The sequence below is a fragment of the Meriones unguiculatus genome, chromosome X (genome assembly GCF_030254825.1).
Source record: "Meriones unguiculatus strain TT.TT164.6M chromosome X, Bangor_MerUng_6.1, whole genome shotgun sequence".
Taxonomy (NCBI): domain Eukaryota; kingdom Metazoa; phylum Chordata; class Mammalia; order Rodentia; family Muridae; genus Meriones; species Meriones unguiculatus.
The window spans coordinates 124,464,103-124,491,907 of NC_083369.1; the positions used below are offsets into that span (position 1 = coordinate 124,464,103).

Genomic DNA, 27,805 nt, shown 5'->3' on the forward strand with positions numbered 1-27,805 from the left:
TTACTAACTATAATATTATCAATAAATGCATTTAAATGTCAGGCATGGTGGTACACACCTTTAATGCTAGCACTTGGGAAACAGAGGCAGTGGATATCCCTGAATTCAAGGACAGAAAGGGCTACACAGAGAGACCCTGTCTCAAAAAAGGAGGGGAGGAGAGGAGAGAAAGAGACAGACAGAAAGAGAAAAGAAATCCATTTGAAATATGCATAATGTTTATAAATGAGATATATCAAACAGCTTTGGATATTTCATGTATTACAACCTAGTAGAGTAGGCATTAATCTAGGTAGGAAATTCCCAGCTGAGAACCTAGGAAAAGAGTAGCAATCTAGTGTTATTTAAATTATTGCAAGCTGCTGTAAAATGCATGGCTCTCATTCTTACTTGTTTTAATATATGTATATATATGTGTGTGTGTGTGTGTATGTACATGTTCAAGTGTGTGTGTGTGTGTGTGTGTGTGTGTTTGTGTGTGTGTATGTACATGTTCAAATGTATGTGCATGTGTAGGTCAGGATGTATGCGTGTGTGCATGTATTTGAAGGCCAGAGGACCATATTGAATGTCTTTCTCAATTGTTTCTGCACCTTCGTATTTTAGAGAGGGTCTCACTGAACCTGGAACTTGCTGACTCAGCTAGCCTGCCTGGCTAGCAAGTCACAGGATTTTCCTGCCTCCACCTCCCCAGCACTGGGACTACAGACTATACCAGGATTTTCACCTGGGTGCTGAGGATCTGAATCAAGTCCTCACATTTGCATGGCAAGAACGTTACCAACTGAGCCATTCCCATAGGTGCCCCCCCCCTTTTAATTTTAAAGAGACTTTTTTCTAATATGAGCGTGATCATTTCTAATGATCATCATTGTGTTCCCAGTTTCCTTTCAGCCTGGGAAAACTTTCTTTAGCATTCCCTATGCTATAACTCTTTTGATGATGATTTGTTGGATTTATTTATATCAGAAAACATCTTTATTTTATCTTCTTTCTTGAAATTTTCTCCAAATGTAAAATTTTGAATAGGTAGACATTTTAATTCCATCACAAACTTTAATGAGATTATTTCACTGTTGATTTTTCTATAAATAATAATTTGTCCTCTTACTACCTTTAAGAGTTTTTCACTTTCTTTCATTTTCTGTCATTGTTCCTAGACACACTTTATTTACATAGGTGCTGCTTTGGATTCACTGGACTCTTTGGATAAGCAGATGAATACGCTTAGTCAAATTTAAGAACTCATCAGCCATTATTTTTTTCTCTTCTTAATCTCTTTTTGGAATTCAGTCACATGTAAGGTTAAAATTCAATATCTAATCCCACAATTTCCTGCAACTCTGTTGGTATCCATCCCATTCTTTAGCTTGGGTCGTCTGTATGTATTATTCTGTCAAATAGACTTTTTTTTAAATTTTTCATCAATTACACTTTATTCATTCTGCATCCCCCCCATAAGCTCCTCCCTCCTCCCCTCCCAATCCCACCCTCCCTCCTCCCTCTGCATGCATGCCACTCCCCAAGTCCACTGATAGGGGAGGTTCTCCTCTCCTTTCACATCAAAAGTGGCTGCATTGTCCTCTACTATGGCCTGGTAAGGCTGCTCCCCGTCCCTCTTCACATTACTATGTAACCCAATTGGATTCTGAACTGCCCTGGGCTACATCTGTGCAGGGGTTCTGGGTTATCTCTATGAATAGTCCTTGGTTGGAGTATGAGTCTCTGGGAAGTTCCCTGTGTTCAAATTTTCTTGTTCTGTTGCTCTCCTTGTGGAGACCCTGTCCTCTCCAGCTCTTACTATTTCCCAGTTCTTACATAAAATTCCCTTCACTCTGCCCAACAGTTGCCCATCAGGCTCAGCATCTGCTTTGATAGTCTGTAGGGCAAAGGCTTTCGAGGCCCTCTGTGGGAGGTTCCTAGGTTGTTTCCTGTTTTCTTCTTCTTCTGATGTCCATCCTCTTTGCCTTTCCGGATGGGGATTGGACATTTTAGTTAGGGTCCTCTCTTTTGCTTAGTTTCTTTAGATGCACAGGTTTTATATTACTCAGCAATGAAAAATAAGGAAATCATGAAATTTGCAGGTAAATGGTGGGATCTGGAAAGGATCATCCTGAGTGAGTTGTCCCAGAAGCAAAAAGACACACACAGTATATACTCACTCATATAGACATACAACATAGGTCAAATAGACTTTTATACAGCACCTCTTATGAGATGTCTTTCTCTGAAAAGCTTTTGTCACACCCAGAAGTTGAGTTTCAGGAAAGGTCTACACAGTAGATTTCAATGCATTTCTGGTAACTAAGATTTGTGAGTCATAGAATTGTAGTGTTCAACAGGAGCCTTTTGGTTAGTATAAACATGTGTGTGTGTGTGTGTACACACAAACGTGTGTGTGTGCATGCGTAGGCTTCTTGTTCATGTTACATTTTAGGTATAATAACTATTCTTGTATGTGCTGTTTTCTTATTTTGTGGAGTGACTTTCGTCACCTAATCAAATCCTCATTATCCTACTCCTTTCAATAGTAAAAAATTCTCCACCCAAAGTATTTCTGGATTGAAATCTTGGTCTACTGATTGAACTCTATCACTAGATGTTGAAAAATCATTTTGTTAACATTTTTAATATAGAAAGATATGTGGAAGGAAATGACAGTAACATCATAAAGGTATATAATAAGTAAGAACTTTTGTTTAATGTTGAAAATAAAGGAACTTTTTGTTTCTTAGATCATTATGTCCAGACAAAAAGGCTCTTATCCTCTTTTATTTTAAGCTAAATGAATCTGTGGGAGTTTTTTTAAAGTCTCCAACCTTCTGATGAGATTCCCTATCATTTATTCAGTGTGAACATAATTCCTTTATTCCAGGAAGATAATTAAATAGCTACTTTACTTCTTTATTCCATGAGTACCACATGTGGTCATTTCAAGGCTTGTCTTTATTGTTCTTTCTCTGGAAAATGTAGTCTCTACCTAGCTCCTGAGATGCATAGTGATTTTGGTGGTTATCCTAGATATGATATAGTGTAAAAATTATGGGTTCCGATATGGTCTTCCATAATGTTAACTCAGTATACTTATGCTTAAATGATCAATTTAATGTTTGTATTGAAGCTAGACATTTCTCTCTATTAGATAGCAGTTCCAGTAACAATTTAACTCCTTTACCCTTAGCTAAGCTACTTGTAATCCTGTGTGCTTCTTTGGTTGAGAACAACTTTTCTTTGCAGACTGTAAAGAATCTCTCTATCTCCCTATCTCTATCTCTGTGTGTGTGTGTCTGTCTGTGTGTATGTATATATGTATGTCTTTCTCTCCATTCTCCTCCCTGTCCTCCATGCTGTCCTATCTGAACACATACATTTCTCCTTTCTAAAACCCTTTTACTTTCCAGTGGCTGTTTTCCACTAACCACTCTCTTCAACTTATTTAGGCCACAAACACCAGGTTTTATACTAGAAATTTAACTACCCTTTGACTAATGCTGATCTTCTCTCAAACTAAGAGTCCTGGAAAAACCTGGGAATCTTATCCATAGGTTTTGGTTTTGGTTTTACTTCTTCCAAATGCCAATTCCTTGTCATAATATTCCTATATTTGTTCACTCTGCGATGACATCAAGTAAGTTACACATTTTGTTTTGTCCAACATTTTAGTTCTTATCCATGAGAGAATCAGTTTGAAAGAAGTTTGCTCTTAACAACTCATTTTTGCTGTATTTTCTAAAACTACAAAATCTTGGTTTTGAGTTCCGTTCACTCATCTTGGTTGTGTCTGGTTTTTTGTTTGTTTGCTTGTTTGTTTGTTTTTTTTTTTTTTCCCCGCCTAGGGCTTTTAGGTGAGCTATTAAGTTACTTGTATGTAGAGTTCTGTTCAGCGTTGCTATTGGAGGAGAGAAAATAGCAAACAGCAAAATTAGAGTGACCAGAGATCCACATACGGAAGATGTGAGGAGTCTTTCATGGCCAACAGAACATTCTAATATAGAATGGATCTAAGAATCGTAGACTGCTAGAACTCTGGGTCTGAAAAGAAAGCTCAGTGTAAGACAGAGTATACCCATATGTGCCTTTTATTGAGACTGTTTAGGCTCAGTGTTCCCTTGCCTTTTTGACTTAAGAGTATTCCACATTTGGCTAAGGCTGAGGATCTGGCTTGCTTCCATGTATGTGGACCTATCTGCATTGCCCACGTGGCACGCCTGGGTTGGCTACCCAGAGGCTATTTAAGCTGTGGACTGGCTTTCCCCAGGGTCCGAGGATTGTTCAAGGTTCCTGAATAAACTGCATTGAAAAAAAAAAAGAGTACCCTTAGAGTTTTTAATATGTACCCTTTACTCCATCCATTTTCTCAACATTTTCAAGGTTTTCCCACTAAAAAGCATACCTTTTACCCTTAGGAAATTCGCAACATTCATAATGATGAATTAATGGGAATCAGGAGAGAAGAAGAAATGGAAATGTCTGATGATGAAATAGAAGAAACAAAGGAAACGGAGGAATCAGGTAATGATGATTCTGGTTTGTTTGTTTTTTTAATGTAATAAGCATTTATTTGCAGTGGCCATATTTTCAAGCCATTTAACACAAGGTCAAATTAGGCATATATGTGTGTGCATATGTATATGTGTATGCATATATATACACATGTACGTATATATGTATGTTTGTGTGTATATGTATATATACACATAGAGATATATACATACATACATACAAACATATACATCAACCCATAAGACTAGATACCAGATAGAATAAAATTGATAAGGCTACATGAGTAAACACTGGCTAAATATCAAATCCTGATTCTATAGGGTTTTTTATGTTCCTTATGTATCTCCTTTTTTAACTTTTTTATTTATTACAATTTATTCACTTTGTATCCCAGCTGTAGCCCCCTCCTCATTCCCTCCCAATCCCACCCTCCAATGCCCCTCCCCCAAGCCACTAATAGGGGAAGTCCTCCTCCACTTCCCTCTGACCCTAGCCTCTGACCCTAGTTCTCATCAGGACTGTCTGCATTGACTTCCTCTGTGGCCTGGTAAGGCTGCTACCCCCACCTCAGGGAGAGGTGATCAAAGAGCCAGCCACTGAGTTCATGTCAGAGACAGTCCCTGTCCCCATTACTAGGGAACCCACTAGTTCCCATCATTTGTCTGCAAATTTCATGATTTCCTTGTTTTCAATTGCTGAGTAGTATTCCATTGTGTAAATGCACCACAATTTCTGCATCCATTCCTCAATTGAGGGACATCTGGGTTGATTCTAGATTCTGACTATTATGAATAAAGCTGCTATGAACATGGTTGAGCAAATACTCATTTTCAATTGAAGCACCTAATTTAAATATACACTTTTGTCAAAAAAAAAAACAGAACAGCATACATTTAGACAGTATTGTTTCATATTTGATTTGGATTTACTAACATTCTCTACTGTGAAAAAGCATGTACATAAATGCTCAATTACTTCTACATTCTACCCAAATGATTAGTGTATGTGTGTGTGTGTGTGTGTGTGTATGTATACAATTTAAATGGTAACAAAATATATAGCAAAGAACATAAAGAAAAATACAAAAATTGATTATATAATTTAAGAGAAACTGCCAAGATTTTTCATGGACTGGGAGATCAGGTGTGTACCATGAAAACCTATGTTCAGATCTCTAGTATCCATATAAAAATTAAACGCTGGGCACAGCGGCACATACCTGTGATCTCAGTACTTAGGAGGTAGAGACTAGAGAATCCTTGGAACTTGCTGGCCAGCCAATATAGCCAAATCAGTAAACTCCAAGTTTATCAAGAAACCCTGTTTTGAAATACAAGGTACAGTATTTTGGAGGAAAAAAAAAACAACTCAGCATTAATTTCTGCTTCCACACGTCCATGTACTTGCAAGTCACACACACATGCACACACAGAAACAATATACTATATGTTACTCAGAATAAAAATCATTCTCTGGATGAAGGTTTTTGTTCTAACCTCATATAGTCAGGAACTGACAGTAGGACAGAAGCTATAGTATTGATACCCAGTAGGCCTATAGGTTAAGTTTCTTGAACGATAAGACAACACCTTACCCAACAGTTTCAACATAAACTATCATGGGTGGAAGAGCATTACAAGAGTGAATACCTGCCACCAGACCCGTTTCTCAGGTAAATCATTGCAAATAATCTTAGGACTTTAATTATTAGATGGCGCAGTGGTAAAAGCATTGAGCTGGGTAGATGTCTTAATGCATAAGAGCATTTGTTGTACAAACAGGAGGACCTGAGTTCAAATCTCCAAAAACCTCAATTAAAAAAAAAAAAAACAGTATGGTCATGGACGCCTGTAATCCCAGCACTGTGGTGGGGTAATGAGGTGGTCACTGAAAAAAAAATAGATCAACATACTTCTCTGTCTTCTATGTATACACATGGTTGTGCATACCTGCACACACATGCCATATACCACATACACCCCCACCTTTTAATTAAAAAGGGCAGTATGCCTAAAGTTCAAATATCTGATTTCTAGTCTCAAATCTGGGAAACTCTTTTCTCCCATTGACAATCATCTTCCATTTCATAACAACTAACTTGGAATTTGTGGTGATCAGATCAATTCATCCAGTCATTTCATAGCTATTACATGCCAAGCAAGTTGTAAACACTGGAAATATATAAGTAACTTAATGTCTCTGTCATGTGATATGGGGACATATTGAGTGACCATATCTGCAATTCCAAGTTCCAGTGCTTATATATTGAAATCAGAGGCTCTAGTCTCATATAAGGGTATTATAATCTTCATTCAATAAACAGAATTCTTACAGAAAGAACACTATCAAGTCATACTTTTTAAAGGCATCCTTTAGCTATTGCAATGAAATTTTCTGTTTTTGTAATACACTTGATCCATAAATATACAAACCACTATCTGTACTAGATAATTGATAAGTAGTGCTTAGCATTTCTAGAATAGTGAATTGCTGTAAATAAATGCTGCAAATCTATAGTCAAATAAAGAAAAGTCTATAATAATAATGGAGCTATGCAACTTATTTAAGTGCTTCACTAAGATATATTATAGTAGATTAATTATGACTCGTAGGCTTGCTCCACCTCAGTATTTCCAGTATCATATATACTGTTTGTACATTGTTATAGTGAAATAAATGCAACCTAATTTGAGCATCCACTTGATGGATTGTGGCGTTTGAGGAATTATTAGGGGAAGTGCGGGATATGTGGGAAATTTATATTGAATGCACTTACTAAGGATATATAATTGCATTTTGGTTCTGTATCTCTTCTGAGTTAAAAGGTGTATTGGCTACTGCACGGAATCTTAGAGGCTGGAAACTCTGTAACATATCATCTTATAGCTATTTTCTTTCCTGTTTCACATGCCAGGATGCTGCTTTGTCAAATAAAGCTATCTACAATAGACTTAATGGAGCTTACCAAATAGCTTTTCTCCCAGAAGGTTTCAATTCATTTTAATTCAAGGCCTTTTGTTCATTTTTCTTCTCCTCGATCGTATCTAATTCTGTTATCTCGCCTCTGTAGTACTTAACTGCAAAAATCCTGCTCTACATGAGCCAGCAAGAGTCTCCTTGGTTTTTATCTAAATCAGCTGCATGTTTTAGCTATCATTTGTTTCCAATTAAAAGCTTAAGGGGGTAGACCGCCAAGCTGTTGTTTCTCTCACTGTGCTTCCCAAATTTGAATTCCAGGGGCCTATGGTGTATCCCTGGTTATCTTTTACTTCTCAAACAGAGTAAAACTGGTTACTGTACCTTGAGTGCCACGGAATTTCTGGGCTCCTAGAGACTCTGTATTAGCCTATATTTGTGGTGTAGTGCTTGCAATAGAAGAAAGGACTGCTATGCCAAAAGCCCTCTCTTAAATGGGGAAATCACATTGGAGAAAATTGGATATTGCAAAATTGTTTCAATCTATTGTTAATCATGTCCTCAGTGAGCAGAAGAGATAAGAGGGACTGTTCTCTACATCTCCATTTTGCCTTCTTCATTCTTCAGTTAGATTAGTGGTTATCAGGACTAGTCCACCTAAAATCAATTTTGGTTTCCTTAAGGATACAAACTATCAGTCATGACATACACATCCTACAATGAAGAATGTATTTAATATGTGAAATTTTCTGTGAGATTAGATATTAAATGTTAGCAAACACCATGGAATACTACACAGTAATTAAAAACAAGGAAATCATGAAATTTGCAAGGTCACTCTGAGTGAGGTATCCCACAAGCAGAAAAACACACATGGTATATACTCACTTATAAGTGGATATTAGACATATAATATAGGATAATCATACTAAAATATGTACACCTAAAGAAGCTAATCTAGAAGGAGGACCATGAGTAAGATGCTCAATCCTCATTCAGAAAGCAAAAGGGATGGACATCAGAAGAGGGAGAAAATGGGGAATAGGGCAGGAGCCTACCACAGACAGCCTCTGAAAGACTCTATCCAGCAGGGTATCAATGCAGATGCTGAGACTCATAGCCAAACTTTGGGCAGAGTGCAGGAAATCTTATGAAAGAAGAGGTAGATAGAAAGACCTGGAGGGGCCAGGACCTCCACAGGAGAGCAACAGTACAAAAATATTCTGGGCCCAGGAGTCTTTTCTGAGAATGATACACCAACCAAGGACCATTCATGGAGATAACCTAGAACCCCTGCACATATGTAGCCAATGGCAGCTCAGTGTCCAAGTTGTTACCCTAATAATGGGAACAGAGACTGTCTCTTGACAAGAACTGAGTGGCTTGCTCTTTGATCACCTCCCCTGGAGGGGGAAACAGCCTTACCAGGCCACAGTGGAAGACAATGCAGCCAGTCCTGATGAGACCTGATAGACTAAGGTCAGATGGAAGGAGAGGAGGATCTGCCCTCTCAGTGGACTGGGAGAGGGGCATGGGAGGAGAACAGAGAGGGAGGGTTGGAGTGGGAGGGGACGAGGGGGTGGATACTACTGGGATACCAAGTGAATAAACTGTAATAAATAAATGAATAAATAAATAAATAATTTTTTTAATTTTATTTTTTTCTTATCACTTACATTTTATTAACTCTGTATCCCAGCTGTATCCTGCTTCCTCATTCCCTCCCAATCCCACCCTCCCTCCCTCATCTCCACCGTGCCCCTTTCTAAGCCCACTGATAGGGGGGGACCTCCTCCCCATTCATCTGATCCTGTTTTATCAGGTATCTTCAGGACTGGCTGCAAAGCCCTCCTCTGTGGCCTAACAGGACTGCTCCTCCCTTGGGAGGTGGGGAGGCCAAAGAGCCAGTCATTGAGTTCCTGTTAGAAATAGTTCTTGTTCCCCTCACTTTGGGAAACCAATTGGTAAATTTTAAAGAAAGGAAATTATTTTAGGAAAAGAGAGACCAGCCAGATTCTGTTATAGGAATAGAACTGTGAAATGATAAAGACTGGGGCTAGTGTAATGACACTCAGATGGAGAAAAATGTCAGAAGATGCTAGTGCCATTCATAGAGGAAGAGACTCTAAACACTTTAGTACAAGGCTGGGGTATAGATGAAGAAAAGTAAAGATCATGGAACAGATGAGTATATTCATTCACTAGAGCTGGAATAGTGAAGTACTATACAGTGAAAGACTAACACAGCCGAGTTGTCTTCATTTTCTGATGACTGGGAACATAAGGTGGGAGTATCAGCAGTTAGTTCCTTCTGAAGGCCATAGGACATAATCTCCCAGTGTCTGGATGTTTGGCAGCAACCATTGGTATTCTTTGGCATACAGATTTATTACCCGAATCTCTGCCTTGATGCTCACATGAAATGTGTCTCTCTCCATGCCAAATTTCTCCTTTCTGTAAGAGCACCAGTCATGCCAAGTTAAGACCCACCATAATGACTACAGTATTACTTGGTTACTTCTATAAATGCCGTTACTGAGCAAGATCCCATTCTTAGGATTTCTTCATCTTTAGGATGGTGAGGAGGAGCACAATGTAAGCCATAGAATAGAGCTTACACAAATGGACTGAAATTAACAAATTTTTCTTGTTATGATTTGGAGGAGGCATGGGGGAGCAGGGTCTTATTGTGAGCCCAAACTGCTCTGAAACTCACAGCCCAAGTTGATCTCAAACTTGCAATATTCTTCTTGCCTCTTCCTCCTGAATTCTGGGATTACAAATGTGTCTTTTTAAAGTTGATTTTTAATGTTCAATAAAAGGGAAGAGAATCATGGAGAATGTGACTTCTTCAATACTAGAAGATGTGAGAACATTTATTGGAAACTGTGGAAATGAAACCCTGGGAAAAAAAGAATGAAAAGGCACCCAAACTCAGATGAAGCAAGCTTACGTTCTAAAGAAAATTTTCCCACCATTTACCTGCAAATTTCATGATTTCCTTATTTTTCATTGCTGAGTAATATTCCATTGTGTAGATGTACCACAATTTCTGCATCCATTCTTCAGTTGAGGGGCATCTGGGTTGTTTCCAGCTTCTGGCTATTACAAATAAAGCTGCTACAAACATGGTTGAGCAAATGTCCTTTTTGTGTACTTGAGCCTCTTTTGGATATATGCCCAGGAGTGGTATGGCTGGATCTTGAGGAAGCGCTATTCCTAGTTGTCTGAGAAAGCGCCAGATTGATTTCCAGAGTGGTTGTACAAGTTTACATTCCCACCAGCAGTGGAGAAGGGTTCCCCTTTCTCCACAACCTCTCCAGCATGTGTTGTCACTTGAGTTTTTGATCTTGGCAATTCTCATGGGTGTAAGGTGAAATCTCAGGGTTGTTTTGATTTGCATTTCCCTAATGGCTAGTGAGGTTGAGCATTTCTTTAAGTGCTTCTCTGCCATTTGGTATTCCTCTACAGAGAATTCTCTGTTTAGCTCTGTTCCCCATTTTTTAAGTGGATTACTTGGTTTGCTGCTTTTCAGCTTCTTTAGTTCTTTATATATACTGGATATGAGTCCTCTGTCAGATAAAGGGTTGGTGAAGATTCTTTCCCAATCTGTAGGTGGTCGCTTTGTTTTGATTACGGTGTCCTTTGCTTTACCGAAGCTTTTCAGTTTCATGAGGTCCCATTTATTGACTGTTGCTCTTAGAGCCTGTGCTGTTGGTGTTCTGTTCAGGAAGTTTTCCCCTGTACCAATGAGTTCTAGGGTATTTCCCACTTTTTTTTCAAGCCGATTTAATGTGTCTGGTCTTATGTTGAGGTCTTTGATCCACTTGGACTTCAGTTTTGTGCAGGGTGACAAGTATGGATTTATTTTCATTTTTCTACATGTAGACATCCAGTTGGACCAGCACCATTTGTTGAAGATGCTATTTGGGTTGGCTACCCAGAGGCTATTTAAGCTGTGGGCTGGCTTTCCCCAGGGTCCGAGGATTGTTCAAGGTTCCTGAATAAACTGCATTGAAAAAAAAAAAAGAAAATTTTCTCTGAGAAAAGAGAAGGGGGAAGCTGAAAGTATATATGCAACTCAGACTTCTGTGTATTATAACAGATCAGTCATCTATTAATCACAGAAGCTGTTTAGAAATAAGACCATGGAGAGTGAGGACTAGATACATATTATAGAAAGCATGGAAGGAACAAAATAGAGTTGAGAGATCTCATCAGCAAGGGCTAACATGATTCCATATTAAACTAGCTGCCCAGTTCCACAGCTTCCTTTAAATGTGCTCAGGGCAACTCCTGTCTGCAAGCTTAGCAGAGCATTGTTAATAATGTCAGGGGTTGGCACTCTGATAGGGTGGGTCTTTGGTTGGGCCAAGCATCAGTTGGGAGTTCCCTCAATCTCTGCTGTATCTACTCTCTTTTTATCTCTCCACATCTGGTAGGCAGGGTAAATTTTGGGTTGAAGTGGGTTGGTATTTCCTGCAGTCTTCTAGAAGACTAGTCTACTTAGAAGATGTTTTCTTCAGTCTCTATGGCCTCTGCTACTAGGAGTCTCTGTTGAATCCCCTCATATCCTCCCAGGAGCCTGCCCTGACTGCCTATCCTGACTTGGGTCTCACCAGCAGCACCTCAAAACAAACTCTGAGACTTGCAGCCAAACATTGTTCCTTGAGGAGGAAAGAGAAAAGAACCTGGGCAGGAGCTCCATAAGAAAAACTGAGCCAACTATCCAGGGACCACAGGGGTTTGCTGAGACCAAAGCATCAACCAAGGACCATGCATGAACTGGACTTAGCCTCCTACAGAGATGTAGCAGATGGACAGCTTAGGCCTCATGTAGGTCCTCTAGTAAGGGAAGTGGAGACTGCATCAGAAAAGGACTCACTTGCTAGCTTTTAGATCACTTCCCCCTGATGGGACTGCCTTGGCAGGCCACAGGTGAAGAGGATATATTCAGTCCTGATGCAACTTGATGAGCTAGGGTGGATGGGAAAGGGAGGGAGGGGTGGTGAAGGGTGGGACTGGGAAGGGAAGAATGAAGAGGCTACAGCAATTTAAAGTGAATGAAATATATAAATGAGGAAAAAAAAAAGATAAAAAAGTACTCAGAGACCCGTGAGAAAGTTGAGTCAAGTGACCATGAGTTACAGATCAACATGGTCAGCTTGGTCAAAGGTTTTCAGGAGGCTGGAGAAAAATATATATAGGGTGTTGAGGACTTTGCAGTAGAAACTATTAAAAAAAAAAAACTAAACACACTAGATAATGTTGGCTACTCCAAGAGATTGAAGATTTAGGAAAGAGAACAGTTTTCGAATGATGAAGGGCAAAGAGACAATTAACTAGTGGACATTTTGTATTTGCAGAGGGATGTGGGTGTTATAGAGAGGAATAATGATGTCTCAGATGTATCTATGCTGGCGTAAGTCTGGGTGGAGTAGAAATACTTATATAGAGAGGCAAACAGTATACAGAGAACAAGAAAACCATTTGAGATTTTGCTAGTACCACCTTGCAGCAACCTCTATCAGTTGTACTTACCTCCCTCTCTGTTGTTTGTAGCTTTTACCCTTTGAGACTTTCTGGAGCTCAGATGTTTCCTGATGTTGAAGAAACGTAACACATTTTCTTTCTATCATATTCTAACATCTTTTAGCATCTCCTATAATAAAACTTTCCAAGAGTAGCTGAATCACTGACTATACTTATTATTATTTGGTTTTTGTTTGTTTGTTTGTTTGTTTTCTTTACACCATTGAATATTTTAATTGCACAAAATCTGTTTTGATTCTTCATTGTACAGATACATGTTGTCGATTTTGCTTTCAGTGGCTCCTCTAGGAGTAGGTAGCTGCCCTTATATTTTCATATTGTCATGTGAAAGTGACAGCTCTCAGATCTAAGAAGCAATTGGCATAAAGAATTTCCTACATAGAAAATATAAAAGAGAATCTGAAAGTTAGTGATGGTAGAATATAAATACATTCACCACACTATGCTCTTCAATATCAAGACCGATGGCTTCACCTACTCAAACATATTATTAAAAGGTAATATTGAAAATTTCAGTGTTCTGGCAATGTACAAAGGCTCCCACTTCAGGAATGGGCCGAATTAATATTAAGTCTGCGAAAGGAAAGACTTTGTGTCCTCATTAAAATGACAAAAACCTTTATTTCAGAGAGTGGGAAATACATTTATAAAGAAATACTCACTCCCTCCCTTCCTGGGCTTTATACATGATCATTACCGTGTGTGTGTGGCTTAGTGATGGGCATAAACTGAGAAGATTATTATCTGTTCCTGCTTGCCTCCAGCTATCTGTCAGTGCTCATCAGCCTGACCTTTCCACACCAGGCTCTCTCTTCCTCATTTTCTCAGAGAGAAAATATTTTCACATTCAGACTAGAGATTTTTCCTTTCTTGGTTGTGCATTTTCATGTGACATGTAGAATATGTGCATAATCATTGTCTTGTAATAGGGGAAGAAACAAAAGGAGGAAAATAAAATGTTACTGTTTTGTTTGGAACCATGTGGATCATCAACTGACATTCAAACCAGAGTAGAAACAAAGAAGTATCCATCTACAGAAATTATGCTGTAAAGAGGATTCTTATGTTGTGGAGTCCAACTCCAGCTTGACATACTATCTTTTATACTGATCCAGCAAACAAAGCAAATATTGCTTCCTCTGTTTGACAGATGATTAATGTCCCTTTTCATGTACCATTTTGTTCACACACTAATCACTTAAATCATCTTCCTTTGGTGCTTTGAGTGCCTGATGAAGTGTCCCAACCACTGTGAGATGCAAAGGTTAGATAATAATATTTAGAGGTCTAGGAATGCAGGTCTCTATAATGGCTGTCTCTTTAAAGGCTTAACATCCATATGTATATAGAAGTAATTAAAATCAGTTCTCCCTTAAGACAGATTCCTTTTAAGAACAAGGTATGTCTTAGCCTCAGAATAGAGTTCCCCTTTAAATCTAGACATAGTTGCATATGCTTGGAGTCTCAGCACTTGGGAAGAGGTGCAGGAGAATCAAAAATTTAATATCATACTTGGCTACATAGTGAGTTCACAGCCAGCCTGGACTTTCTGAAACTGCCTAAAATCAAGAAATTTCTTTCTATCAATAACTCATCTTTGTAAACCATATTCGTTACACAGAGTTAAAATAAAATCCTTAAAAAAAAAAATCCTTCATCAGTCTCTTGTGTTGTTTTTAAGAAGATAGAGATTGCTTCTCAAAGTTTTAGCGGTTTTGGTCCATCAGGACAAAGAAGACATAGCTGAGTTGCTTGCAGAGAGGACCGCTTGAGTTTCAGCCTTCTTTTTCCCTTTTGGCTCCATATGAGCAACTAGTCTACAGGATGGTGCTATTTCCACTAAAAACGGAAAGGAGAGATGTAACCAAAATGAGCAAAATCCAGCAGGAAAGACATTAAATCCTTCCATCTGCAGTCCACATGGTACTCTCCTGGGCTGGCTCTGTTCCTTACCTGTAGTTTTCCTAAATGAACACTCCATGTTCTGACATCTCAAACAGCCTGAGGTCTCTAATGCATCTTCATCTTCATGCCTATAGCTTCAAACATTGCCTTTCCAGTGGCTGCCTGCAGTAATCATGGTTGCAACATATTCCATGGCCTCAAAAACTTTCCTTTGAAGTTTGATTCTTACATCATTTATTAGAATAGATCCTTTTTATTGTTTGATTTCACTATTTTTCTTTTACTTTCTACCAACCAACCCCCCACCCCATAGACAGCTGAGAAAGTTCATATCTTTGTCCAGTTGCCTTTTCAAATCTAATATACAGTTTTGTAATTTGGGTCCAGCTTGATATCTCCATTTCCAGATCTCATGTTCTACTAGCATTTTGAAGAAGTGGAGGGGAGTATATCTTAGTGGTAAAACTCATGTCTAACATGTGCATGGCCTTAACACCACAAAAAAGGGAAATGTTTCCATTGATATAGTAGGATAACAATGGAGATTAATGGAATCACCTATTTTTACCATAGTCGTGAGCCTGGAATAGGGAGAGTACTCAATAAGTGTTTGTTAGATTGATGACAATCCTGTGGCTAAATATTTGGAAATAGGCTTTATAATTTTGACCTTGAAAATATGTACAAACTCATAAATAGCAAAATTTAAGGTAGGTTTCTCCATGCATCTTGATTTTTATTAATACATTTTCTCTTAAAGGATATTTTGGTTCAGAGTAAAAGGGAAAATAAAGACTGCTTCTAATCCTTGTATCTACAGAGAAAGTCTACACCACCCCCATCAACCTCTCCCACCATTATGGTATATTTATCTCAGTGAGTGAGCCTTCATTGGCACATCACTAAAAGTCTATAGCTTATACTAGGGCCCCTCTGGTGTGTGTAGTATACAACATTTTGCAGGTGTTAACACATGTATAATAATGTCTCCTCCATGGTGGTAGCATACAAAATGGTTTTACTGCCCTAACATTTGTTTTCTGCCTGGTGTTCATCTGTCACTGGTAACCTTTGACAGCTATGACTCTTTGTTGTCTCCATGGTGTTTCCTTCTCCAGAATGTTATGTAACAGGAATAAATTAGTGTGGAACACGTTCAGATTGGCCTGTTTTAACTTGTTTAATTTATTATTTTTGCTAATTTCCTGAGGTCGCAAGTTTCACACTTTATCTTTTTCTCCCATAAGCATTTCTTACTACAAATTTCCCTCAAAGAACCACTTTGCCACACCTCACAGATTTAAAGAAATGGTGCTTTCTTTTTTATTTAGTTTGAAGCATTGAAATTTCTTCTTCGACCTGTGTGATATTTAAAAGTAAGTTGTTAAATCACCGTGGCTACATCTACTTTTAATTACTATTAAAATGGTGTCATCTTTCTCCATTCCTTTACTTTCTATTTATGTGTGCTTTACATTTAAAGTATATTTCTTATGGTTCAAATGACTGAGTCTTTGTATGGTTGGGGACATTAATTTTTGTTTGCATCTTGTTCTTGTTTTCGTTTGAAAAAAAAAAAAAAAGTCTCATCATGTAACCCTGACTACTATGTATCACAATTAACAAATGGCTGGCCTGGCTTATATCTTGAATAAGTTGTAGGGCTAATGCTTTTGGCTATTATACTTCATCTGCAAATGGCTTGAAGGCACAAAAAGCACATCATTCAGTTTAGTTTACATTTATGGCCATTCCATACTTTTTCTTTATTTTGCAATGTAGGATTCAGTAAAGCCAAGAACTAAGGTATGCATTCATAGAAAGAAGTCTATAAAGGGCTTGCTTTGTTAATTAAATTTGGAGAATGGACTGCTCATTAAAAAGAAATTACTGTGATTGGCCTCAAACTTGAAGCTATCATCCTACTGTGGCCTCATGAGTCCTGAAAATATAGATATGTGTAATCTTCCATGGTGAGGGATGTTTTTTAACCATTCTTGTGACAATCTCTGTCTTTTGGTTGGTATATTTAAAGCAATGACATTTGAAGTAATTGCTGGTATGGCTGAGTAAAAGCCTACCATATTTGTTGCACATTTTTTTCCTTATCCTTGTTCTCTCCTCTTAATTTGTACTCCACACTTTTTATTCTTTGTATGTTTTTAATCAAGAATTTTCCTCTACTTTTTCTCTTTCCTCCGTATATCAGTTACACTGTTCTCTATATGGTTTCAGATTATGCAAGTATCCATCAATTACAAAATATTTCCAAGTCCTCTCTCATCCCATACATCACTGCTATTATTCATTTCACATGTACAGAAGCGTTGGTAAGTGTCTGCATTGTCACTCCTGCAATTTTGAGCATTATATTCTAGATCACTTAATAAGAAAAAATAAAAGTTGTTATTTTCCCATCACTTACTCATCTTTTATATTCTTTTCTTTGTGTAGATTTGAATTTCTGAACTAGATCATTTTCTTTGCTCTGAACAACTTCTTTAATATTACTTTCAGGGAAGGCTTACTGTCAAAATTCTCCTTCAGTTTTTATTTAGCTGAGAAATCTTTATTTATTTTTAGTTCCATTTGAACATCATTTTACAGGACACAAAATTCTAAGTTGGTAACATATTTTTTTCTTGCTAAAATATTTTCCTCCATTCTCATGCTTTGTAGAGTTCTGAGAAATCCTATGTAATGTTTTCCTTTATTCCTCTGTACGTGAGGCATTGGTTTTCTTCTGTACTATTTAAAGAGTTTTTCTTTGTTTTGATTATCTGAACTTTATGTAGATTTGAAGGCATTTATTTTAATGATGTATGAGCTTCATGGATCTTTTTTTTTTATTTTTATCAGTTACATTTTATTAACTCTGTATCCCAACCGTGTCCCGATCCCTCATTCCCTCCCAGTCCCTCCCTCCCTCCCTCCCTCATCTCCACCGTGCCCCTTTCCAAGTCCACTGATAGGGGGGGACCTCCTCCCCATTCATCTGATCCTGTTTTATCAGGTATCTTCAGGACTGGCTGCAAAGCCCTCCTCTGTGGCCTAACAGGACTGCTCCTCCCTTCGGGGGTGGGGAGACCAAAGAGCCAGTCATTGAGTTCCTGTTAGAAATAGTCCCTGTTCCCCTCACTTTGGGAAACCAATTGGTTACTGAGCTACCACAGGCTACATCTGAGTGGAGGTTCTAGGTTATATCCATACATGGTCCTTGGTTGAATGTCAGTCTCAGAAAAGACCCTGTGCCCAGATATATTTGGTCCTTGTGGAGCTCCTATCCTTTCCCCAGCAGACTAACTCCCCTTCTTTCTTATGATTCCCTGTACTCTGCCAAAGGTTTGGTCATGAGTCTTTGCTTTGAAAACACTGCTAGTTAGAGTCTTTCAGATGCGCTCAGTAGACTCCTGTCATACGTTCAATGCACATCCCCTTTGTCTTTCTAAATGAGGATTGATCATCTTACCCCATGTCCGCTCAATTTATTATCTTTTTTAGGTGTATAGATTTCATTATGTTTATCATATCTTATAGGTCTATATAAGTGAGTATATCCCATGTTTGTCTTTCTCCTTCTGGGATATTTCACTCAGAATGATCTTTTCTAGATCCCACCATTTGCCTGCAAATTTCATGATTTCCTCCTTTTTGATTGCTGAGTAGTATTCCATTGTATAAAAATACCACAATTTCTGTACCCATTCCACCGTTGATGGACATCTGGGTTGTTTCCAGGTTCTGGCTATTACAAATAGAGCTGCTATAAACATGGTTGAGCAAGTGTCCTTTTTGTGTACTTGAACAAACTTTGGGTATATACCTAGCAGTGGTATAGCTGGGTCTGGAGGAAGCACTATTCCTATTTGTCTTAGAAAGCGCCAGATAGCTTTCCAGAGTGGTTGTACCAGTTTACATTCCCACCAGCAGTGGAGCAGGGTTCCCCTTTCTCCACAACCTCTCCAGCATGTGTTATCGCTCGAGTTTTTCATCTTGGCCATTCTGATGGGTGTAAGGTGATATCTCAGGGTCGTTTTGATTTGCATTTCCCTGATGGCTAATGAGGAGAGCTTCATGGATCTTTAACATAGTTTTGTGCATGGCACAAGTTTGAGGAAATGTTTAATCATTATTGTTTCAAATGTTGCTTTTTTTCTTTTCTTTTGCCCCTTCTCATTATGTATGCTTACTCTTTCTCTAGTTGTGCCAGGTTGTTGGATATACTGTTTTTCTTTTAGTCATTTTCCTCCCTGCTTTTGTGATGGCCTGGATGTTTATATAGGCCAAAATCCATATGTAGAAAACAACTCACCGCTTAAGTAGTAGAGCTTTGTGGTGGTGTTTAGCTTTTGTGCCCTTATGAAAGAGGCCTCGGAGAGATGCCTTGCACCTTTCTAGTATGCGAATACAAAGGTAGCATTTATGAACCCAGAAATGGGCATTCACCATACACTGAAGAGCTGGTGCTTTCACCTTGGATGAAAGCTATTAAAACTATTCTAAAACTATTAAAAATGTTTCTGTTGAACAGCATTTGGTGGTTTTTTTTTTTTTTTAATAACATCCTACATGGTCTAAGGCATGTTTTCAGTTACAGCCTTTTACATTATTATATCCTCAGTCTCTGAGCCATGTCCAGTCTACTAATGGCCTGCCATAGGTCTTCTGCTTGTTATAGTGCTTTTGATGACTAATATTTCTTATTCTTCCTTAGAGTTTCCAACTCTGCTCATACTATTCATCTTTTCTTCTGTGCTGCCTATTTACCTGAACATCCTTGCAATATCTAAGTCAGTTTTGATGTGTCTTTGTGTTCTCAAACTGGTCTTTGAAATTTATTATTCCTTACAATTTTTTGTTAAATATCAGATGCTACTATTCTGGGTATAATGAACTCTAGCAAATGGGCCTTCATTTGTGTAGAGGAGAAAAGGGGAAACATTTTCCAGTCCTGTGACTGAGTTTTAAATTTTTGTTTTTGAGACAGAATCTTATAAAGCTTGCCTGTAGATCACCTCAGAGTTTTAATCTTCCTGCCTCTACCTTAATTGTTATAGCCTTACAAGTATATGTCACTATACAGGGTTTCATGTGACACTGGGGTCAAACCCAGGCTTCTTGAATGCTAGGTAAGCGCTCTACCGTCTGAAGTACTTCTCAGCCCTAAGTCTCAGGCTTTTGATAATTCTGTGCCCATGAACAGTGAACTTCACTGGTGCTTCTCAGATTTGTTCTCAAGCCTTTAGCTGGAACAAGATGGCTGGAAGGACCTAGAACAGTGGTTCTTAACCTTCCTAATGCTGCAAAACTTTACTAAAGTACTTCATGTTGTAGTGAGCCCTACCTATAAAATTATTTTCATTGCTACTTCATAAGTGTAATTTTGCTACTATTATGAATTGTAATATGAATATTTGATATGCAGAATATCTGATATGTGCCCCAGAAGGGATTGAAACCCACAGGTTGAGAACCAGTGGTCTACAGTTAATATCATCCCTTCTTCAGTTCATTTATGCATTTTTAAAACTCCAAAGGGTTTAGATAAAATAATCTGGGGGCAGATCTTGTTAAGAACAAAATGTTCTACCATTTCAAATGTCAATACTGTTCCTCTGTCCTTATGAAGCAGAAAGAGATGTTTTTTTTTTTTTTTCCTCTGATATGCACTGTGAGGACCTAATAGAGCTCCTGGAGGTGAAACCCATAAAAGTGTGCCCCCCCCCTTTTGTTGTTTTTAATTCACAGGCTTGTCCATACTGAGCCTCCAGTAATTTAGTTTGTTTCTGTACCTTAGCACTGGTTCCCATGAAGATTTCTGCTCATTGTTTGTTGGTTCTATAAGCTGTGGTTTGTTGTATTCAGTGTTGCTATCTCTTGTTTAAGGAATTATTTGCTGAATGACCTCAGTTCTCTGAAGACATTAAGAAGAGTTATTGGGCCAGTTAATACCAGCACTCAAGAGTCAATGACAGGTCACTCTCTATGTTTTCAAACCCAGCCTAGTCTACACAGCAAGCTCCAGGCCAGCCACAGCTATGAAGAGAGATCCTGTATCAAACAAACAAGCATAAAAAGAGCTGTTTGTTTTCAGTTTGCTCTAGTTCTTACTCATTGGTAAGGTTCAGTGGAGATTTGTTCATATACAGAAAATGGAAATGGTACCTTAGTTCATGCAGTTACTTTTCTTCTATAATATTAGTGAGTACTAGATTTTTAAAAATCTTTTAACAAAATTGTTGTGGAGATTGTTGTCTTTTAAGGCAACAAGTCCTATACTTGATCATTATAGTGCTATTTTTTTCATATTATAAGTTTTTGTTTTTATTTTTCATTTAAATTTATTTATTTATTTACTTACTTATTTACTTATTTATTACAATTTATTCACTTTGTATCTCATCTGTAACACTTTCCCTCATCTCCTTCCAGTACACCCACCCTCCCTCTTCTCCTCCCATGTTCCTTCCCTAATCCACCCACAGGGGTGGACCTTCTCCCATTCTATCTGACCCTCACCCATCAAGTCTCATCAGGGCTGGCTGCATCACCTCTTTGTTGCCTGGCAAGGCTATAACCCCCCAGGAGGAGGTTATAAAAGACCTGGGCACTGAGCTCATACCAGAGATAGCCCCTGCCCTGCTAACTAGGGAACCCACTTGGAAACTGAGCAGCATATGATCTACCTCTGAACAGGGAGTCTAGATCCTTTCCATGCATGGTCCTTGGTTGGAGTATCAATGTCTACAGGCCTCCATGGACCCAGGTGGAGTTCCTGTCCCCTCCAGGTCTTTCTATCTCCCTCTTCTTCCAAAAGGTTCCCTGTACTCTGCCCAGAGATTGGCTATGAGTCTCAGCATCTCCTTTAATATCCTGATGGGTAGAGTTTTTCAGAGGACCCTATGGAAGCTTCTTGTCTTCTCCTACTGCTGATGTCCACCCTTTTTTGCCTTTGTAAGTGAAGTTTCAGCCTCTTCCCTAGGGTCGTCCTTGTTGTTTGCCTTCTTTAGGAATATACATTTTAGTATGTTCATTCTATATTATGTGGTTAATATCCACTTACAAGTGAGTATACACCAGAAGTGTCTTTTTGCTTCTGGGTTACCTCACTCAGGCTGGACTTTTCTACTTTGCACCATTTGCCTGCAAGTTTCATGATTTCCTTGTCTTTAATTACTGAGTAGTATTCCATTGTGCAAATGTACCACAATTTCTGCATCCATTCTTCAGTTGAGGGACATAAATGTTGTTTCTAGAGACCGGCTATTATGAATAACACTGTTATGAACATAGTTGAGCAAATTATTTCCTTATTGTATGGTTAAGCATCTTTTGGATATCTGCCCAGGAGTGATATAGCTGGATCTTGAGATAGCACTATTCCTAATTTTCTGAGAAACTACCAGATTGATTTCCAAAGTGGTTGTACAAGTTTACATTCCCACGAGCAATGGAGGAGGGTTCCCCTTTCTCCCCAACCTCTCCATCATGCCTCAGACCTTGTGTTTTGTTTTATTTTGTTTTGTTTTGTTTTGTATTGTTTTGTTTTGTTTTTATCTTAGCCATTCTGGTGGTTGTGAGGTGGAATCTCAGGCTCATTTTGATTTGCATTTCCCAAATGACTAAGGATGTTGAACATTTCTCTGCCATTCAGTGTACCTCTATTGAAAATTCTCTGTTTAGCTCTGTACCCCATTTGCTAATTGGATTACTTGGTTTGTTGCTGTTTAACTTCTTGAGTTATTTATATATATTCTGGACAGTAGCTGTCTATCAGGTGAGTCAATGGAATCGAAGAGAAGACCCAGAAATAAACCCACACACCTACTTAATCCCTTGGATTAGTGAATTCCTTGTATTAAATTAACTTAATCCCTTAATCATTTGAACTAAGTTAATTTAATACTAGGGGTGGTGAAGATCTTTTTCCAGGCTGGAGGCTATCATTTTGTTCTGATGACAGTGTCCTTTTCTTTGCTGAAACATTCGGTTTCATGAGGTCCCATTTATTGATTGTTGATCTTAGAGCCTGTCTTGTTGGTGTTCTGTTCAAAAAGTGCAAATGTACTTTTTGCCAATGTGCCAATGAGTGCAAGCCTCTTCCCCACTTTTTCTTCTAACAGGTTTAGTGTGTCTGGTTTTACATTCAGGTCTTTGATCTACTTGGACTTTGGTTTTGTGCAGGGTGATAAGTATGGATCTATATGTATTTTCTACATGTAGACATACAGTTAGACCAGCACCATTTGTTTAAGATGCTATCTTTTTTTCCATTGTATGGTTTTGACATCTTTGTCAAAGATCAGGTGTCCATAAGTTTGTGGGTTTATTTCTAGGTCTTCTACCCAATTCCATTGATCCACCATTCTGTTTCTATGCCAGTACCATGTAGTTTTTATTGCTGTTTCTTTGTAGTACAACTTGAGATCAGAGTTGGAGATACCTCCAGAAGACCTTTTACTGTACAGGATTATTTTAGCTATTCTGTTTTTTGTTTGTTTTGTTCTGTTTCGTTTTTGTTCATCCACATGAAATTGTGACTTGTTCTTTCAAGGTCTGTTAAAAATGTGTTGATATTTTGATGGAAATTTCTCCATTTCAAATGAAAATAATTAAATGATGCTTGCATATAGTTGGATCTAGTATGGAGAATATGAACCGCAATGAAGACATTTATATATCTACTGGAATCCAGTTTCAGTTTTGAAAGCAATCCATTCTGCTTTTGTGTCCATTTTCTACTACTGTGGACAACCAAAATTCCTTATCAAGCAGCTTTTCTACATATTACTTTAAATACCAAGTTTTCATAGCATTCAGGTATGCCAAAAGACATCTAGACATAGGGTTTAACATTTTCCATCTTCCATTGACTTAGCCTTAGTGTCACAAGCAGAAGCTCTGAAGGAGGAAAATGATAGCCTCCGCTGGCAGCTAGATGCCTACCGGAATGAGGTAGAACTACTCAAGCAAGAACAAGGCAAAGCCCTTCGAGAGGATGACCCAAACAAGGAACAGCAGCTGAAACTTCTGCAGCAAGCCCTCCAGGGGATGCAACAGGTATGGTCAGCTTGTTTTCCTGCGCTGTCTGGAAGAATAGCATCAACTCTTTGTTTGCAAACAAGTGTGCTGAAGCCAAAAGATTAAAAGTTATTCCAGGATATAGGTAATGCTAGAAGTCTTTATAAAAAGCCTCAGTTACTTACATATGATGAAATGATGAACAATACATATATGCTTGGTTAAAACAACAAAATACAGTCCTAGAAGAAATGACAAAACATCTCATCTTGATTTTCATGGAATGGGGACCTTGTAGTAAATATCAGTGCTTTAAGATTATAATACCAGGTTGGTTTTTATTTTATTTTCACAGTAATTTATGTGAATTTACAAGCACATAATTCCAAGTATAAGAATTAAATTAAAGGGCTGGGGACATGACTCCATGATTAAGAGCACTTCCTGTTCTTTCAGAGGATTAGTATTTGGTTCCTGGCAGACATGGTAGACAACTAACAACTACCTATACTTCTAGCTTCGTGTTATCTGATGACCTCTTTTGGCCTCCATTGGTGCTCACTTGTGTGCATGGATGCACATGTGCACACACACAGAGACATGTAAAAAAAAAATAAAATGAGCACTAAAGATTCATTTGAATCAAAGGAAATAATTAAACCCAGCCGAAATTGCATTCAGTTAACCTCGTGAATAATAACACGTGGCAAATAGCTCAACATTTGATGTGGCCATCACCACAGTGAGCCTCGAGTTTAAAAGCTGTGAACACCCTCTTTCACTATAGTGAAAGAATAGTAATACTTCGGAGAAAGGACTTGATCATATTCTGTCATGACAGTCTACCTGCCATCTTCCTTACATTTTAAATCATGCAATACATTTCAAGTCTGTGCCTTGAAATTATCTAGGACAAAGTAATTGCTAGTTGGAAATTATAAATGATGAACAGGGAGTCTCTTCTGGCACTAGCATCCCTGTGTTATTACTTCTGCCACCATTGTCTTCCTGTTTGATGAGTAATATCACATTAATATTTCAACTCCCATTAGCAAAATGTGTGAAGTAATGCATACCTTCCTTTTATTGTCACCACAGAGTTTAATTATAATACATAAATTATATCAAAGATCTATCTACCAAAAAAGTGTCCCTGTAGCTAGCCTTCAAAAGGCTTTTATAGCATACATTGTATCTTGATTTTGGCTGTTGGTCTTTTGCAATCTTAAAGTAAGACCTTGGGAACACTTTTATCATTGTTTCTCTCTTCTTATGTTCCTTTTAAAAGCATTATAGATAAAAACTGTTTTGTCACTTACATGCAAAGATCTCAGCAAGAGGTCTTTGCCTCCTAAAAATTAATTTCATTCATTTTGATTTTTTCCTCCATTGGAAAAATAGTACCATAAAGAATGAACAACATTTTTCCATTTTCACTCCAAAGATGTATAGTAAATTTGTATTTAGGGAAAGGAATGCCAGGGTTAGCTGGCCTGGCTTTAAATCTAATTTGGCTACTTTCTATCTGAATCAATGAACATGAAATCCCTTAGTAAACTACTTAGTAATAAATGGGAATTCAGTAAGTAGTAGTCATTTGCCATTACTGATAACATAAATCCCATCCCTTGCTTTTAACATAAAAACTAACATTTGAAATTTGGATCCATGACTATATTCCCTATATAAATCAAACTTTGTGAGCCAGAGGACTGCACAAAAATGTTTTTCAACATTAAGTTCATGTCTCTGCAATAATCAAGATGTAGTTTGTACAGTATTTGTTTCATACTACCCTACCTGTGGCCAGGACAGAGAAGAAGCTAAGTGACTGTGTTTATTAGTTTCTCTGGTTCTTTATAAAATATAAAACTGGAAAAGCTCATCCTGAGTGAGGTATCCCAGAAGCAGAAAGACACACAGGGTATATATACTCATTCATAAGTGGATATTAGACATATAATATAGGATGAACATACTAAAATCTGTATACCTAAGAAAGCTAATCAAGAAGGACGACTCTGGAACAAAGTTACTTAATTCCCATTCAGAAAGACAAAGAGGATGGACAACAGAGGAGTGAGAAAACAGGGAACAGGACAGAAGCCTACCACAATGGGACTATGAACGATTTTATCCAGTTCTATCCAGCAGGGTAGCAAAGCAGATCCTAAGACTCAGCCAAACTTTGGGGAGAGTGCAGGGAATCTTATAAAAGAAGGGGGAGATAGTAAGACCTAGAGAGTACAGGAGCTCCACAAAGAGAGCAACAGATCCAAAAAGTCTGGACACAAGGGTCTTTTCTGACACTGATACTCCAGCCAAGGACCACTCATGGAGATGGCCTGGAACCACTGCACAGAGGTAGCCCATGGCTGTTCAGTGTCCAAGTGGGTTCATAGCAATAGGGACAGGGACTGCCTCTGTCAGGAACTGATTGGCGTGCTCTTACCAGGCCAGAGAGGAAGACAATGCACCTACTCCTGATGAGACCTGATAGACTAGGATCAGAGGGAAGAGGAGGAAGACTGGGGGAGGGGCACAGGTGGAGAAGAGGGAGGGGAGGAAGGAGGGAGCTACAGGGGAATACAAAGTGAATAAACTGTAATTAATAAAAATAAAAATAATTTTAAAAAAATAAACCGGTTTGGAAGAAATACTAAGAAACAAATTTTAAAGAGTGAAAAGTTTCTTGATTTTCTAAGATAATTTTTCTCTGTGTGAAAAAGGTACTATTTGTGGAGGGTTAATTGAGGCTAGTTCACCTGATAACTAATCTCGGCCAGAGATTGTGCATGAAGTGAAGCCTAAATGAGTGATGTAATTATTTGTGATCTCTCCTGAAGCATCTGCTCAAAGTCCAAGAAGAATACAAAAAGAAAGAAGCTGAACTTGACAAAATCAAAGATGACAAATTACAGGTGGAAAGAATGTTAGAAAATCTTCAAGAAAAGGTACATGAATCCTACAGCAATCTTTTTCTTTTACCCTTTTACCCTTTCAGTGACCATAAAAACATCTTAGAAGTTTCAGCGTCAGAAATCAATTTGAAATACCGCTGGATAGGAATTAAAACTCCCTATCTGGGCCAGGCATAGTGGTGCACATCTGTAAGACCAAAATTTGTGAGGTAGAGGCAGGTGGATCTCTGTTAGTTCAAAGCCAGTCTGGTCTACAAAGCAAGTTTTAGGACACACAAACCTTTTTCGAAAAACCCTATCTCAAAATCCAAACAAACAAAAAAGTCATTTTCTGCAGTAATTCTGCTTTTAAGTATATATACTTAGCATTTCTAAAGGTTCTGGTTTATATACTTTTCAGTGAATAAAAAGTCATTCCAACTATCATGTTTCCCCATTATGGCCGTTGAAGAAGATCATACTGCATAGTTCCTCCCTGTTTTCATCATCTCCTCACATCAGTAACAGCATAAAAAGCCTGTGTGTTCTGGTTTGCTTCCTATTGCTGTGATAAACACTGTGACCAAAAGCAACTTGGAGAAGGGTTTATTTTCCTTTACAGCTTCAAATCCATTATGGAGGTGAGTCAAGGCAGGAAATCTAGACAGGAACCTAGAGTTAGGGACTGAAGCAGAGACCATGAAAAAATGTTACTTACTGGTTTGCTTTCTCTCCATGGCTCGCTCAATTTGCTTTTTATACAATGTCAGGATCATCTTCCCAAAAGTGGTACCATCAACAGTAGGCTGAGCCCTGTCCCAAAAACAATCTGATAGTCCATTCCTCATTTGAAGTTCCATCTTTCCAGATGAACATACCATTTACTGAACATTTCATTAATGCAGAAATGCAGCTAAAACATTGACAGCTCTTTATACCCATTCTGTCTACATGATCATGAGCATCCACAGGTTAGAATAACAATCAACGCCAAGTCAGGCATCTGA

General features: G+C 38.2%; 1 protein-coding gene across 6 annotated transcripts in view; it reads left to right on the top strand.

Moving 5' to 3' along the window:
- The window catches only part of Enox2 (ecto-NOX disulfide-thiol exchanger 2), a 319,919-nt gene that overhangs the window by 278,284 nt on the left and 13,830 nt on the right, over positions 1–27,805 (top strand). For all 6 annotated transcript variants that reach the window (XM_060374476.1, XM_060374478.1, XM_060374480.1 and 3 more), the window contains 3 exons: positions 4,407–4,512; positions 23,756–23,937; positions 26,745–26,852. In XM_060374476.1, coding sequence (XP_060230459.1) covers positions 4,407–4,512; positions 23,756–23,937; positions 26,745–26,852 — 396 coding nt within the window. The remainder of the gene's footprint in view (positions 1–4,406; positions 4,513–23,755; positions 23,938–26,744; positions 26,853–27,805) is intronic.